The 17,936-nt window shown below is 40.4% G+C and overlaps 1 protein-coding gene across 1 annotated transcript in view; it reads left to right on the top strand.

The window, feature by feature from the left end:
• Positions 1-8,216: 8,216 nt before the first annotated feature.
• The window catches only part of arhgap39 (Rho GTPase activating protein 39), an 80,487-nt gene continuing 70,767 nt past the window's right edge, over positions 8,217-17,936 (top strand). Inside the window, exon 1 of the mRNA XM_017437720.2 lies at positions 8,217-8,311. Coding sequence (XP_017293209.1) covers positions 8,301-8,311 — 11 coding nt within the window. The 5' untranslated portion in view covers positions 8,217-8,300. The remainder of the gene's footprint in view (positions 8,312-17,936) is intronic.

Here is a 17,936-nt window from a genome sequence, read left to right as displayed (position 1 = left end):
TATTTTACAAAGAATTTTTAAAAGTTCAAAACAATAAAGTACCTATTTAATATTAATTACAAATAACTCTTAAGAAGTTAAAAGAAGTACTCTGTGAGAGTTAATATTAAAATCTAACACTGAATTAGTGTTAGTAAGTGTTAAATTAATAACTCCAGCAGATTTGATATTTTACACTTTATAAGAGTTAAGGTACCAACTCTCCAAAAAGAGTTTAACACTTTCTGGTGTGGACCCATATAAACACTTTAAAAGTGTTGAAATCAAATCTGACAGTGTTAATCTGGGCCTCTTGGATTTGCTGTGTAGACTCTCGTTAAAAGTTGTACATGCGCAGTAGCTGCTCTTCAGTACAAGAGATAGGACGGTTCAGGGCGCACCTCTACTGCGCCCAGAGCTGCTGAATGCAGCTGTGTTTACATTTCACCGCCTCCCGTTGCCGGAGCGTGGGACTCCCGCCACGGGCTGACATCACAGCCGTCTGTCATAAAGTTCGCCTGATTGAAAAGTCGAGCTGCAGGTGTGCTTCCTTTTATTCAAAGACAGCAATAAGTTCATTATGTGACTAAGTTACATACAAAAGGTAATAAACAAGTTCATATTTAATAATTAGTTTAAGAAAATTTATGCTAAAATCTCTTAGAATGTTTGGTTTTGAATTCTAATCGGGGTGAGACACCCGATCTTCGTTATATTATTATAAGTTAAGAATTTGTGACGTAGTGAGTGCTCTTACCATAAAACAAGCTTTGACATATTTTCTCCGGTAAAGTTTTGAAAAATAAGGGAGAAAACAGATCTTATAAACGCTGTGTCCTACAGGCTTGTGCCTTGGGAGATCTCCGTCTTTGTAAGTATTGGTGTGTTCAGGAAGCACTTATGCATATGTGCATTTATGTGTACATTATAATGTTGCTTTTGTTGTTTTAATTCATGTAAATACACTGGTCTGATACCTTAGTATATGTTTTGGTCCAAAACATACACTAAGGTATCACATAATAGACATATACCAAAACCTTTGGTATATGTCTATTTTGGATTTATAGCCCCCCCTGGAAAAAACTCCACCAGCCACAACTGGTTTCACATGATCTCATGTCATATCATGAGATGTCCTGCTCATAGTATGTGTTGGGGATCACTCTCAGCTTCTACCACAATAAAATTTAGCTCAATATCTGTAAAACTGACTGAGTTAAATACATTTTGTGTTTTATACTGCTGATTAGCTATAACAGCCATCTTGAATTGGATTGACTCCAGAAATTCATCAGTTGTCAAATTATTATTTTCTAAAGGTTTCACTAAAATATATCCAGTGGTTCATGAAATGTTTTGCTAACACTAAAGAATAACAAATATGGGCAAAAACATCACTTGGCCATCACCTTCAGTGGTGGGTGATTATAGTCCACTCGCTTACCTCCACTGACTTATTCTCTGTATCTGACAAAAAATAACCTCACCTCTAAAATACTAACATCATTTTACTCCCTGTATTTGTGCTCACTGTTACTATAAACAAACACGGTCACTTTTGGCTCAATCAGCTGTGAAAATATGTTCACATGTCCTCAAAACATTGTATCATTTAAATCTAAATTAGCCCCTCTATGTGCAAATTAACCTGTACAGCGTTCCCTCATTAACTTTTACCAACAGGTGGCATCAAATTTGACAGAAAGCTGCACCAAGTGGTTCCAGCTAAACTGTGCTTTTATTAGAGAAGTGAACCAAAATCTTAGTAAATATGTTAAAACCCTGGCCCCACCCTCACCATTTTACTTTACCTTTACTATAGTTTATGTAGCACTAATTAGTCATTTACACAAAAAATGAATGAGATATTATCTGGGTGGTGGTTGAGATGGTCTAACACAGGTCTGCAATTTCTACAGTCAGAAGAGACATTTTTGTCTCTACGCTCCCTTAGGGAAACTATTCGGGCGGAGGGGCACGAGCAATTAGCGGTTACGGGTCATGATGCTATACTTTCGAGGTCTCCACTGGGGGGCCTCCTCGGGGCTTCCAGGGCCTTCCTGGGGCTTGGCTTCCAGGGGCTTCCTGGGGCTTTGCTTCCAGGGGCTTCCTGGGGCTTGGCTTGGGGCTACCAGGGGCTTTCTGGGGCTTGGCTCCCGGGCTTCAAGGGGCTCCGTGGGGCAGGGACCTCTGCCTCCACTGGGGGGCCTCCTCAGGGCTCCCAGGGCCTTCCTGGGGCTTGGCTTCCTAAGGTTTGCTGGAGCTTGGCTCCAGGGCTTTAAGGGGCTCCGTGGGGCAGGGACCTCTGCCTCCACTGGGGGGCCTCCTCTGGGCTTCCAGGGCCTTCCTGGGGCTTGGCTTGGGGCTTCCAGGGGCTTTCTGGGGCTTGGCTCCCGGGCTTTAAGGGGCTTTGTGGTGCAGGGACCTCTGCCTCCACTGGGGGGCCTCCTCTGGGTTTCCAGGGCCTTCCTGGGGCTTGGCTTCCAGGGGCTTCCTAGGGCTTGGCCTGGGGCTTCCAGGGGCTTCCTGGGGCTTGGCTCTCGGGCTTCAAGGGGCTCTGTGGGGCAGGGGCCTCTGCCTCCACTGGGGGGCCTCCTCGGGGCTTCCAGGGCCTTCCTGGGGCTTGGCTTGGGGCTTCCAGGGGCTCCCTGGACTGGGGTCCCCAAAGGCTCTGGGGCCAAAAAAAATTTTTAGTGTAGTACCACTTTCGGCCCATTGGTGGACGCTTGCTTCAGCCTGAGGATTTTGCAGGGGCATCGGTAACACCAGAGGTGCGGTGCCAATTAACGATGTATTGCAAATTACCCAGAAAACTCCCACCTAATGCCCCTTTTTCCCCATCTCACTAAATGCTTTGACCAGAACTGCAGAACCTAACTTAAGAAATCATTAATCATTGATACATTTTATATAAATTTACTACTTTAAAAAACTAGTTTGTTACATTCTGAAAAAAACCTACGATGTTGATATTTATCAGCATGTTAGGATTAAAAAAGACCAAACTCTCATTAAAAGAAAAGTAACACATTTAGTTTCTACATCCCTTGATGAACCTTTTAAACACTTCACTATGCAGGCACATATGAGTCCTTTATATGTGTGAAAAATTTAAAGGTTTCCACTTTGTAACAAATTTGGTTGGTGACATTATGTGTTCCTCAAAAGTCAACATTAAACAAGACATGCAAGCTGCTAGCAACATGGCAGAAATAACTTTGGTGCTAACTGAGCTAAAGATGTTCGATCTGTTTTGACTGTTTAGGCAAGGAGGCGAGTTCGGTCATTGCCCTGGAACAGAGCATGACAGAGGTTAAGTGAGATGTTGTTTCTAATATAGAAAGAAGCAGAGAACCAGATAATGCAAGCCGAGGCCTCAGCTCCTGAGCTCTTGGAGGAGAGTACATCTGGACTCACAGATGCTATGAATCAAATAGCCTTTTTGAAGACTAAAACTGAAGACCTAGAAAGCTGAAGCTAAAGAGAAAACTTCCAATTGTTTAGACAGCTGACTACTGTTAAAATTTCTTCAAGATATACTGGTTGGAATTAAATACCAACATATCTATCACTCTGAAGAGAGTACACTAACTCCAGCACCACCGAAACCTATCAGAAAAGAGCAGCTCTCATCCTTAGGTTTCAAGATTAGGAGCTGGTGTACCATTCCACGAAATGATAGGTCATTACACACGAGGGGAAACAAACTCTTCTTAACCCAAGACTCTCAGCTGAGAGTAATCGATACACATTTTGAATTCAGCACAAAGAGAAAGGCATTCATCAAAAAAGGAATCTTTCATGGATTTCAGTTGAACCCTTGCAAGATGAGAGTTCTACACAAATGAAAGATTTACCTGCTCTCCTTACCTAAATAAGCAAAGGATTTTTATCAGGGGCATACCTGAATAAGAAAGAGAGTGGTTAAAATGATGACTTATTTACTCATGATTGCTATGTGCCACAATTTATGTGTTCATAACATTCAAATACGCCTTGGTGGCTATTTTGATTTAACTTTTAAAACAATATGGGCTTAATCTTAAATATATAACATGTAATAAAGTGCAGGGTTGTTGGACTGGATATTCAAGAGGACATACATGAAGCTGAATGAGAAACCCCAAAACAATCAATTAATACTTGAATAAAATGACTACAGTTCAAATGGCTGATGAGAAGCTATCCCAGTCATGCTAATTCGCCGCATCCCTGACATTCCAGACACCTGGACTAAATGCTTAGAAGAAAGAGCAACACATACTCTGAGCGAGACAGTAACATGATGTGCAATTTCATGAGATTGCACATCATGTTATTTTCCAGATTTGACCTAAATGGCTACAACTCTGTTATTTTTCATTTTAAGGAATGATTATTTACATAAATGTGTGTTTAAACACTAAATACAAGTGAGGTGAAAGTGCATCAGGCTTTGTGTTACTGGGATAGTTCATCTTAGCGCAGTGAGTGGGTTTCTTGACCATGGCGTCTTTGATTTTTTTGGGGGGCAGCATGTCTCTGTTGTACTCCAAAAAACCAGATTCCACCTTCTTGTTGTCCATCTTTACCTTGTATGTCTGATCTAGGTTTAGAATCAGCTTGTGTCAGCTCGTCATCCAAGATGGAATCACAAGGTTATAAAAGCAGGTTAAAATCTTGGATCTCACAAAATTCCAGATGTATCAACAGGTTTGGACAGAGGTATTTTGCACTTGTATCTTTCCTGATGAGGTGGTTCTGGCGCTTGTAGTGGAAAATCACATGAACCTTTTTGATGCTCTATCCACAAATGCCAGGCCCTGGTGACACGTCATGACACGTATGTGAAGTAAGGGTGGAGATAAAATCTACTTTTACATTCATCACATGACAGACAAGGACATTTCTGAATCAATTTTCAAATGTCAATGGTTGTCTGTCATTAATCTGTGCTGCCATTTTAAGAGAGCCAGCAGAGCAGTTGTTTTGAGGGGCTTTTTGTCCTAGTAGAGTTACCATAGTTTCCTGTAGTAAAACATGTTGCAATAAAGTTTTGTGTTGTCATATCTTTTCTTTGCTAAATCCAGAAGATAATCTGTCTGTCAATACTAGTAAAAGTTACCAGAACATGAGGACCTTTTGTATTGACTCTAAAATGTTTGATTTCATATCAATTTCCAGTGATAAGCATGATGGTAATCATGTTAGCTTTTTATGGCATTTTCAGGGTTAAGTAACCTTTTATGCTAATTGTTAGTCACACAGACATGTTACATTGATAGACCAAGTATCCCCACCTTTTCTTCTCAGCCATGTTGTATTTATGGTACCAGAGTCTGTACACTCACTATGCGTCCCACCTACTGTCCTATGCATGAGCTTTTTTTTTTTTTGACCATGAAATATCTACTTACAGATAAACATGTTAGAAAAATTAATATTTGAACATACAGCAACAAGGTAAGAACTGTGTGAATTAAGAGTCAACACCTGAAAACATTATCTGAGGTGTAGTTTTAATTTTACCAGCATTGTTATCCTTTTTGTTTACAGGGAGGAGGCAGGACTTAAAACTGATAGTGGAACAAGCTTGTAGGAAAGGTTGGTCCCATTCTGGTTTTTGCCTTTTGGTCAATGTTAGAAGTCTGTTTATAAACAGTTTTTGGTCAGCAGCCTGTGATTAAAAGGATTGTTTGACAGATGTTGTTGTGAACTCTTTAATTGGCATGAAAATATGTAAACCAATGTTTATTTATGTTAAAAAACATCAATATTAGGTAAAATTGTATCTGTGTTTGTATTTCAGTTTCACTGTCACAGCTCCATCTGTTCCTGCCACGCCTCTTGCCTCTAGTCATGCCACAGTCAACTAACTTTCCACTCTCCCAGTTTCAAGCCACACCCCGGTTTCCATGCCCACGCCATTACCATCATCTGCTTCACCTGTTCAGCCCTGCATAAATACTCACAGCTCCCAGACACTCACCGCCAGATTATTGAAAGCCTCACAGCCAGTAGATGTCCAGCATTCGTTCCATGTCCATGCCTGATCTCGACCCTTGCCTGTCCCACGACCCACGTCTCTCGCCTGCCCCTTTTTGGATACTGCTTCGGACTCGGATTTCTGGTTACCGATCTCGCTTCACCATTCTGGATCTCGCCCTTTGGATTTTCCCTTATTGGATTTGGCTTCTGCTCTCTGACCCACCGGTAACGATCATCTGCCTGGACCTGGACTTTCCCTCTCGCCTCAGCCCCTTTCAGACAAGCCTGTCTGCACCTAGCTATCAAGCTAAGGAGGACTTACCAATTCCGGTCCCGATCCAAGACGGTCACGTGAGTGCGCTGATCAAAGACTCTGGTCCTGCTCCTAGTCTGTTCATAATAAAATCCTTAAAACTTTGTCTTTGTGTTGCGAGTCTGAATCCTGCCAAGTCCTGCCTTGTCATTCACTGTATTTTGGATAAATATAATATATAAATATCATAAGCTTACCAGCTGCCTTTTACTCACAAACTTGATCATCACAGATAATTAAGATGCATTGATATTCATTTCATAATCGCACTGCAACCTTTTGAATCCAAATCAAATTGTGAGGTGGCTAAAGATTCCCACCCAAAATGTGAAGCAGGTGTGTGTAAATAAAAATATCCTTTCACAGTTTCTATCCTCTGTAGGCAGGCTAAAAGATGCTCAATTCAGCTGCTTCTGTCTGGGACCTCATTCTTTCAGTCATGATCCATACCTTATTACCACAGGTGAGGTTTGGAACATAGACAGATCAGTAAATTAAGAGATTAGCCTTTCAACTCAGCTCTTTCTTCATTGCAACACCATTATTACTACACATCAGGTCCCAAACTGTCAATTTATCTCCAGTTCCATTGTACTATCACTCATGAACAATACTCCCAGATACTTGAATTCCTCCTGTTGAGGCAGAGACTCATCCCTGACCCAGAGGGAGCATTCCATTTTTTTCTTATTGAGAACCATGGCCTAGGTCCAGGACTTAAAGTAGCTGACTCTCATCCCAGCTGCTTCACACTCTGTTGTGAACTGCCTTAGTGAACGCTGAAGACACTAAAAGAACCACATCATCTGCAAAAAGCAGAACCCTGAGGTTCCGAAACCAGGCACCCTGCACTTCAGGACTCTGCCTCGAGACCCTGTCCATGAACACCACAAACTGGATCAGAGGCAAAGGACAGTTCTGGCAGAGTCTATCCCAGGGATGTCAAACACCATTCCTTGGGGCCCGCTGTCCTGCATGTTTTAGATGTGTTCTTGCTGTAAAACACCTGGTTTAAATGGATGACTTGTTGCCATGCTCCTGGAGAGGAGGTAATTAAACCATTTGAATCAGGTGTATTGGAGCAGAAAAACCTAAAACTTCCAGGACAGCGGCCCTTGAGGCCTGGATTTTGACACCTCTGGTCTATCCCTTTCTGAGAATGAGTGCAACTTTGTGCTGAGGATGCAGACACAGCTCTTGTTTTGTTATAAAGGGATTGAATAGCTTTTAACCCTCTCAGGCTCAAATTAAGTTTTAGTAACAGGAAAATCAGATATGTTGTTGCAACGCCTGCCTTGAGAGGGTTAAAAGAGACTTCCACACTCCATAATCCTGCAGCAGCCCCAGAGAATGCCTCGGCATACATGATCAAAAGTCTTCTCCATATTCACAAAACTCATAAATCATACTCCCATGACCCTCTTAGCAACCTTGCAAGGCTGTAGATCTGGTCCACTGGTCTACAACCAGAATGAAAGCCACACTGCTCCTCCTCATTCCCGAGGCTTTTATTGTGAAAGCGTTACGTTATTGACGCTCAGACGCTTGTCTGGAGGCAGAGGTCCGCTCCTTATTGATTCACCGGCGCATGACCTGACAAAAAATAATCACAATCGAGGAGGAATAACTTTAATTGTATGTTTAAATGGTGGGGACGACGTTTGCTGGCGGTATGAACTGTCAGTGTGACACGGATCTAATTCATTGTGTCATTATTAAAAGTTAACAATATCAATGTGTTGTAAAAAAAATAGTTAATATCATCTTAGATTTCATCATATTCCAGAGATTAGTTTACTATATTTGTTGATTTAATAAGGTAAGTTGATCTGACATCAAAATGATCCTACTATGATTGTACCCGCCATTTGCGCCGCCTAACGCGCTGTTCCAAAACGGGCGGTAGGTCCACCTCCTCGCACGCCGGCGATTATATGGGGCGGAACCAGTGACTCGGCGACTGCGGCTACCGCGGTTCGGGCAACATGGTTGTCGTTGTGGGATTTATTGTTGAGGGATTTTAGAAGCCGTCGGAAAAATGGCGGACAGGTGAGTCTGAAAACACAGGTGATGTTTTCGTTCCACGTCGCTGATCTGTAGGACGGTCGGTACGAGCCTGTAGGAAGCGGCACGAGCCCAGGCTGTCGGTGGTGTTCGGTGTCCGTGCTCAGTAGCTAGTATGTCACTTATCCCTGTCTGTAAGGCTTTTCTCCCAGAAGACAACATTTATAACATATCTATATACATATGATCTGTGTTTTGGGCCGCCAGTGGAACCTGCTGCTTGGTTCGGTTCTGGTTCTGACGGGAACATCATTATGGCAGCTGTTCGGCTGCTGCTGGGGGTGGGGGTGATGATGCCGCTGCACCTGTCGGTCTGATCGCGGTTTCCTGCAGCTAAAACCTGCTGTTCCTACTGGATGGATCTGGATCCGAACCCGGTCCAGTTCGTGTTGAGGTTCGGCAGGTCAGATTCATCTAATCCTCTCTCTCCCTCCTTCCCCTCCTGCAACCGGAGGGCGGCGCCTCCCATGAAGAGAAGCTGGAAAGGAACAATCCTGTTTCCACTCCAAGGCTGGTTGTCGCCCGCCGCCGAAGGGCCGTGTCTCTGTGTGTGTCTGCCTGTCTGTTAGCAAAATATTTCAACAACCAGTCGATGGATTTTAATGAAATTCTTAGAAACTGGATTAACTGGATGTACAGCTACAACTCATTAACTTTAGGAGTCACCCCAATCAAAGATGGCCACCACAGCCAACTGACCTTAGGAAGCTAAATGTCTATAACTCAAACAGTTTTACATATATTTAGCTAAAATTTGGTGTGGTAGTAGCTGAGAGTTATCCACAATACATACTCTGAGCATTACCAGATCCAGATCTTGTAAGTTATCACACTATCACATGATATTGTGCATCAATTTCAAGGTTTCACAGCTACAACTCTTTCATTTCTCAACATAGCATGATATTAGTTTAAAATGCTGGCACAAAAGGCCAACAATTTTAATTTTAATACTTCTGAAGCTGTGAAAATTCTGAGTGTGTGTGAGGTTAACATTAGGTGTCATTCTGACTGCAAACAGATTTTCACACTTATAAAACTTAAATTATAGTCCTTCAGGAAATCCAGTCATTTTTGGGTTGAGGCAAATCGTCTGCATTTAAGTAAAGATTTTCTACTCTGACTGACCACACAAAACACGTGTGGGGGAGCAGCCGGGGTCAAATCGCTAACCTTCCGGTTTGCAGAGGACTCGGTCCCCTCTGAGTATAGAGTGACCAGGTGTCCCTTCTGTCCCACAAACTAAGTTAATGTCCTGTGTTTTGATTGGTTGAAAGCAGCTTACTGATCCTTGGCTTTTATACAGTAACAGAAGACGGCAGGGAAGACTTTCATTTTAGTGGCGGTGTTTGATTGGTGTTAATCGAACAACCACCCCTGTCACCTGCCCATAGCTCCACCCAGCAGGGTATATTAAGAAAAACTTTGTATGTTTCTGGTGACTATCATAAAAAACAAACAAACAAACAAAAAAACAAAGAGGAGAAAATGGTTCTAGTATTTTGCTGTCAGTGACTGGTTTTGGTTTGCATTAACTTTTGTTTGGGCGGCAGTGGCTCAGGAGGTGGGGGTTTGTCCTGTAACCTGAGGGTTGCTGGTTTGAACCCCTGCTCTGTCAGTTTGAGCCGTTGTGTCCTTGGGCAAGACACTTGCCTTGCCTACTGGTGGTGGTCAGAGGGTTAGGTGGTGCTGGTGTAATGGCAGCCTCACTCCTGTCAGCCCGCCCCAGGGCAGCTGTGGCTTCAGTGTAGTTTACCACCATCAGTCTATTAATGTGTGAATGAATGGGTGAATGTCTGTAGTGTGAAGCACTTTGGGGTCCTTGGACTAGATAAAGCGCTAGACAAGTGCAGGCCATTTACCATTTGTTTTTATGTAAAATCTGTTTGCGTGTGATTTCAAATGAAGTGCAATTTTTGGATTAAAACATATAAAGTGAATGGTAAATGCTATTTTGGTTCAGAATGTGGTTCTGCTTGAAAATCTTTATTATCATCGAGTAACCTGCCTTGGGTTCAGGTACTGTAATGTGGTTTATCTAAAGTACAGGAGCATAAAAACACACAGTGAAATTCTGTTTAATGACTTGTTTAATGGTTTTTGAAACTTTTATACTATTGAAAATATTTAACTTTGCTTTAAAATACAATTTCACAATGAAATTCAGATCTTCAGCTTGCACTATTTTTGTCTTCTTAGGCAACCTTTAGCTTTAGCTACTCATTTTTTTGGCTGCTGTTTTTAGCTACTTTATAATTCTTCATGTGGCCAGCAGAATTAATGCAATTTATTAATTATTTTGAAAAGAATCAAAATTAGTATCTTTCCACACTTTTTATATCTATTTCAATCTTTCTCCATTTAGCATTTGTATGCAAGATCAAAAGTCTGATTCTGGATTTTATTTGGAGCAGGAAACCACCCAGGCTGTTATCAAGTCTTACAGAGGCCCAAAGGTCGTGGTGGAATGGTATTACCTAACCTCTTGTAATATTACTGGGCCACTAATATAAGAAATCTGTATTACTGGGTTCAGTACAAGGAGAATGAATTCCCCCATCATGGGTGGTTATGGAAGCAAATTCTGCTCATCCAGTAGTGAAGTGAAGTGAAATTTATTTATATAGCATTTTTCCACAACAAGGCGACCCAAAGTGCTTTACAACACAGAAACAACAATCAGGTACATAATCAAATACAGATAAAAACATCATATCAAACATAAAAACATCATAATCAAATATAGAGATACAGAAGTAAAAACATCAATCATGTGTAATCTAAATGAAATATAAGATAATGTAAATAAAATCATGAAACTAAATATATCTAAACATGAGCTAAGACAGTCAAAATAGTAGCTAAGATAATAAATCATGATAAAGTTAAAGCTGAACTAAACAACAATTAGGAATCTAACAGTCTAACAATATCTAAAATATGAGCTAAGTTAAACTAAACTAAATGTACAGGAAGGCTAGATAAGCTAACATAAACTGAAACATGATAATGCTAAACTAAAGGTACAACATGTCTAACTAATAGTACCAAAGGCCTGCTAAGCAGCCAACATAAAAAATGCTAGGATAAACATGATAATGCTGAACTAAAGGTACAACATGTCTAACTAATAGTACCAAAAAGGCCCGCTAAACAGCCAACATAAGAATTACTCAGATAACTAGACTAAGGTGCGTGTTGTGAGTGTGTGTGTTTGTAGAGAACTCCATTAATCACGTCACAGAGGCCATTGTCTTTGATAATGATGGAATGTTATCAGCCAGCCCAGAGCAGATCCACATATGTCCTTAAGCAAGGGAGGAGGCAGAGCATCTTGTTTACATAAAATCCGGGAAGAAATTGAAGATAGCTAGCCAAGGCCAGCGAAGGAAGCCAGATTCACATAACAATATTTGTTTTGGGTCAGGCCGACATTATGTTTTCCGTCTGCCTTGAAAGTCTTGCTGATACTTCTCAATGGCGAATCCAACCAGCCAAATTCCAGATCCATTCTGCCTGATTCGAGCGAGGAACTTTCTCCAAGATGTAACCCATATCATTCCTGGGTCCCGGAACTGCAATTTAGTCTGCGGCCCTGTAAAAGGATCGCATCCAACTTGCTATTCAGCTCCCGTAACAACATAGTCTGAAGTCTGAGTGTTGACGTTGGCGATAAGTCATGTAACTGTCTAATCCAAACAGCAGAAATATTGTTATCAAAAACCCAAATATGTAAAGATCTTCCACGTCTTCCACTGACAAAATCGATAGACAAACAATATTCCATTTCCTCCAGGAATCCATTGTGTATCCAGCGAATGATGTCCCATCTGGGCAGGCGGGCTCTCCCTTGCCCGGTCTTACCGTCTAGAAAATTTGGTCAATTGCGTTGAGAGACCAGCTGACCAGATCCATAGTTTATAAATTTTGAAGAATATGCAAAAGAGAGGCTCCGAAAAGAGAGCAGGGCAGAGAGGCAGGCAAAGAGGCAGAGGGGGGTGGGTGAGTGGTTCAGTAGCATTGAAAGCCTTCTTATACTCACATCTTCACTCTTTTTCTTCTAGTTACACTAAGAATGTGACAAACACACTCTGTTGGAGCACTACAAGCTGGGAATCATATGTTTTCTCCATCTTTATTGGATAACACTTTCTCTGGTTAGCTTAGATGTAAAAACCTGTAGAGATTTGTGTGTTGATTCTATCTTTTCCTCTTTTCAGCAGCTATTAAATAAATTCTCTCTCTCTCTAAAGAACATTTTTGCCTTCAAGCTTGACATTATGTCCATAGATCATCCTCACAACTTTTGACCCTTCCTAACCATCCATCCATTATCTGCCACTTGTTCTGGAATCAGGCTGCGGGGGCAGCAGCCTAAGCTAACCCCTCTGATTTTGAAGTGTTTCTGCAACCTCTCCCCACACTGAGAGGGGTGATTTCTTCCATATTTTAAAATATATTTAACTTTTCAAATCCTTTCACTCTGTCTCCCATACAGTTTTTAACAGACTTAGGACTGCTGATTTCAGATGATGTTTGGGGGGAGGTTTTAAAGAGGGTACAGTTTTATGCAATGTCAGATCCTATATGGCGCTCACTATACTAAAGCCAGACTTACAAAAATATTTGACACCAAGTCCCCTCTGTGTGAACAATGCCAACAGACAACAGCAAATTACTCACACATGTTTTGGAACTGTCCCTCCATGAAGAAGTTCTGGGTTTGAAAATTCTCTTACATTATCTAATGTAACAGGAGAGGATATCACTCCTACTGATTTAACTGCTTTGTTCAGGGTGCGGTCCACTCTACGTACTTTCTCTACTGCACAAAAGGAAATTCACAACTCTGCTGGCCAGGAGGCTAATACTGCTAAATAGATGATGAGCCCAGACCCAAAGTTTGATGGACCAGTACCATTGAATATGCCAAATGCTCATACCTTTTTTTTTTGGCAAGGAGTCCATCCCTAGAGATGTAGAATTGTAGAATTGGTATCCTTCCTTGTTTAAGCATATGGTTTCTAACCCTACCCCTAATTCACCACTTTCTAAAATACAGACTCATATTACATGTATGGATAGTTGTCAGGGGCTTAATATCATGGTAAAGACAAAAAGAAAGGATTCATAAGGTGGGAGACTTCTCCTCCACATGAGCTAGACAATTTTAGGATACAACTAATACTTTTTCTGCTTTGCGTGAATGTGGCTCACTATATACTTTAGCCAGGGTTTGTATCAGAAAAACTACCTTAACATTAAGAAAAGACAACTCTATGCAAAAATTATTTCCCAGTATAATATCTGATTGTTTCTGCTATAAAACATGAAAACTATGTTTTATTTTTGTGTTATTTTCTATAATAAGCCCACAATTTAAAAAAAATGTATTAATGGTGTACCCGGTGAATTCTAGTTTAGGGTATGTCTGAAAGTCCACAGAAATCCTAAAGAGTTCTGAAGTCCTAAAAGCTACAACTAATTTTAGATGAAGTATAGACACTGTCATATTTATTAAGGGAGGAACTAGTATCTAAAGAGTTGTCATTAGCTGATCTCAGTGCGAAATAATTTTTTCAATAAAAGAAGTTGAATCTGTCATGAATTCAAGTATTTTTTAGTTTGTTTTGGCTTTGGTTCTTGGATTATGTTTTCTTTTCATTTTATTTTGTTATTTATTTATTTTGTTTCTCGTATCTTTGTTTCCTGTCATCATTCACTTCTCTTCTGTTTATCTCTTGTCTTTCTACCACGCCCATCTTCACCTGTTCCTAATTGTAATCACTCACCTGTGCTCACTTCCCCTGATTACCCCTGTCTTTAAAACCTGGTCACCTTCTCCACTTCCTCACCGGTTCATTCATTCTGTTTGCTTGTTGCTTGTTGCGTTGTCTGGTTGTCCTTCTCGTGTTGCAAGTCTCTCATTGTTATCATTCCTTGTCTTGCCTGCTTTGCCTTGCCTCGTCTCGCCTCGCCTCGCCTTTTTGTATTGATTTGGATTTTTGTTATGTTTAGTTTTTTGTTTTCTTGTTTAGAAATAAATTTTTGTTTTTTAATAATGAGTCTGTGCTCTGGGTTCATTTCATTCGCCACCGTTCCTGACACAATCTGCTTATATTTAAAATATTGCAGAAAATCAGCTCAATGACTTATTCCTATTTTGATTGAAGAACTACAGCATTTGACCGCAGAACTTTATTTGATATTTTATTGAAAGTATATGTCAGACTACTATGATGATTAAATGGTACATGTCTGAATCAGCATATATCTTATGACTTAGGCATTTGTCAGGAGGATTTGTTGGCGAAAAACTCACAATACCTTTTCTATACGGACTAAATTTCTTTTTCACTGTTAAATATATTATTAATAAGCTATTTTCTGACATCACCAAAACACATCAGACTATCGATGTGTGATTTATACTGATTAGCACAAACACTGCCAAACAAACACTACAAACACTTCTCAAAGCTTTAACACATGGTATGCTGTACATTTTACTCACAAAGAGAGATAGATCTTTATGGGCATCTTTGCTGCTTGAGAGATGTTTTAATGCACTTGACTTGTCTTTGTCTGCAAGAGCACTCACAATATCGCAGCCTGTGTATGCATTCATATCAGGAAGAGCCGTGCAGACTTCTCTACTAGCTGTTGCTGTGATTCTCCCAATATCAACAAATCTCACATGGCCTTTGCTTCTAGACCTTTGTAACAGTTTAGCTCCAATCACATTACAGTTTGCCAAATATAGAATGAACACATCTGAATCTTCTGAAACAATGACAATTTCTTCAAAGCCCTCTCTAACAGCACGGGCAGCATGGAGGAGCAAATGTCCATCTGCCTCTTCCTGCTCACATTTAAGTTCTGGCATCCCTTCACTGCCTTCTTGTGTGATCTTCTTCACTGCCTTCTTGTGTGATCTTGTAGCATCTATTCTTGAGCTTCTGCCTTCTTCCATTCATTTACAATGAATGTTATGAGACTGGTTTTGTTGTTCACCTGGCTCAAATATTAAATTAAAAATAAAAATAAGCATTTGTCATACATACATACATACATACATACATACATACATACATACATACATACATACATACATACATACATACATACATACATACATACATACCATTGATGTTAAATAACTCTGAATTTCTTAACCTTGAGGTAAGAGTATGCACGAGTGCAATACAAAGCCATCATCAATGGAGTTACCTAAATTCACCATGGCAACCACAGGAAAAAAACAGAATTGGGCGGTTTCTCAATACTATGTTCACTCTCCCTTGGGTTACTGTTCCATCCATTTTTTGAGTATGTTGTACAAGTCATCGTTAATGTTTTGGGAATGATATCTGAAGCATATTGTTTTGCAAATTTATGAATGACAAAGCTCATGGCTTCATAGAAGATATAACTCAGACAAACCTGCCTGTGTGTTTTTTATAGATCAACAGAAACCAGAGTGTTTGTGGCTGTGAAGAGATTTCCAGATCACCAGAGAACACAGAGTGCAGTAATTAGTGCTGAAGGGAACTCTGGTGACAGATTGAATGGCAGCATGGTAAAGGATGTCCAGTTTATAGAAGAGGGTTTTGGATGTAGTTCTGTAGAGAATTTTGTTGTAGTTCAACATTGGAAGGACCGTCATTTTTACCAAAAAATGCTTAACAGAGTAAGTTAATGAAGAGTTGTTTGGAAAGTTATTGTGGTGAGTGGAGTGTTAATATGAGTTTCAAACAAAAGTGAGCAGTCAAGCCAAATCCTGAGATATTTGTAACTGCTGACAAATTGAATCTCTGAACCATCCAAAGACAGGATTTTCTGAGGGCAGCCAGTTTAAGGGAGATTCTTATTAAAAACCATGTCCTTTGTTTTAAATGTGTTCAATTTTAAATGAAGATCAGAGAAGGCTGTTCAATGTTATTAAAACTAATTTGCAGTGTGGAGAGTGCAGAGTTAGGAAAGGAGCTAGAAGTGTAGATAATAGTATTATCAGCATACAGATGAATATGAGAGTTGTTTACAGCATGGGTTACATTGCTGATATAAATCAGTGTTTCCCATCCTTTTTTGACTTGTGTACCTCCTGAGCCATTTTTTCATACCACAAGTACCCCCTAATCAAATGTGTTGGTTCTCCAAAAGTAGACCATACAACTGAGTATTAAATGAAAATCATTTTATTAAATCTCCCTAACTTGAACATTTAATTCTCAGGCATTTTATTCTTTTCATTTCAAATTAAACATAAATTTAAATATGTTGCTATGAAAGCAAATAAGCAATCTAAATAAAAAAAATACTAAATAAAAAAAAAAGTCAATTAACCTCCCTACCAAAAACTGGAGCTCTTTTGAATAACTCATCTTTAATATAAATATTTAAATTTAGAAAATCAGGAACAAAACACAGAAAAAAATAACTATATCAGTTTTACTTTGTTTTTATTATTCAACTTAGCTTAAATGAGACTCCTGATCTTGCTGTTCAGTTGTGGCTGTTCTCCACATGAACTCTGCTTGGTTTTGATGTATGTCAAAGCTGAGAAGGTCACCTCACACATATAGGTAGAACCAAAAGTTAAAACTTCAAACAGTGCATGTTTTCCCAGTTCATGATATTCCTTCTCCACATCACACCAAAACTCAGCAAATGCCATTTTCAGCCCACGGCCAGACGATAAATCCATCAGTTGCTCCTGCAGCCTTGCATGAAGGTTGCTGCTGCTCTCATTCACAATGAATGGGTCCCTCACCCAATCCAGTCTTTCTAAATTTTCTTCAATGTCCTGAAAATACTGGCTAAAATCAGTGCTGAGTTTGGACAGGTGTGCTTTCACCAGTTTGACCTCTGGACCCCGGGCAACATCAGTGGTGGCAAGACAAGTAGTGGGAAACAGCTCCCATGTCCCTCATCACATTTCCTCCCGAATAGTTTGACCTCTTAGTGAATCTTTCACTTTGACATGCATTTTCAAGATGTGTGCCTCCTTTCCCTGAAGTGATTGGTTCAGCTCGTTAAGTTTGGTAGGCACATCAGCAAGATATGCCAGGCGTTCCACCCACTTGGCATCCTCAAACACCACAGCAAGAGGATGCAGATTCTCCTTCATCAACATAAAAACTTCAATGTGAAGTTTATAAAGTCCCAGTAGCATTTTTCCCATGTGACAGCCAGTGCACGTCTGTGTGGAGCAGTAGCTGTTTGTGATCTGCACTGTTCTCATGACGCAGAGTTTCAAACAGTCTGTGACTCAATGGCTGGGATTGGATGAAGTTTATCATCTTCACAGCATCCTCCATAGCAGCACTTAAATCAGGACAAACCCTCTTACTAGCCAGTGATTTTGCGATGAATAATACAATGAATTTATTTAATACCGTGGTTTACCTTTCTTATGTGTCCAAACAGTCCCTTCACATTTGCTGTCATTGCAGCCTGTCATAACTCGGGAGGTACTGTCCAGAAGAGCGAAACCAAGACCAAAACACGGAGACGGAAGTAAAGGTAAGTGAATTTATTTACAGGGTGAGACTATATACAGTGGGCGGTGTCCGGAGTGGTCTGCAAGAGAAGGAGAGCTAGGTGAGTC

This window comes from Kryptolebias marmoratus, linkage group LG24 (assembly GCF_001649575.2).
Source record: "Kryptolebias marmoratus isolate JLee-2015 linkage group LG24, ASM164957v2, whole genome shotgun sequence".
Classification (NCBI taxonomy): Eukaryota; Metazoa; Chordata; class Actinopteri; order Cyprinodontiformes; family Rivulidae; genus Kryptolebias; species Kryptolebias marmoratus.
Note: the sequence above shows the minus strand (reverse complement) of the source record. Positions and strands in the feature narration are given on the sequence as shown.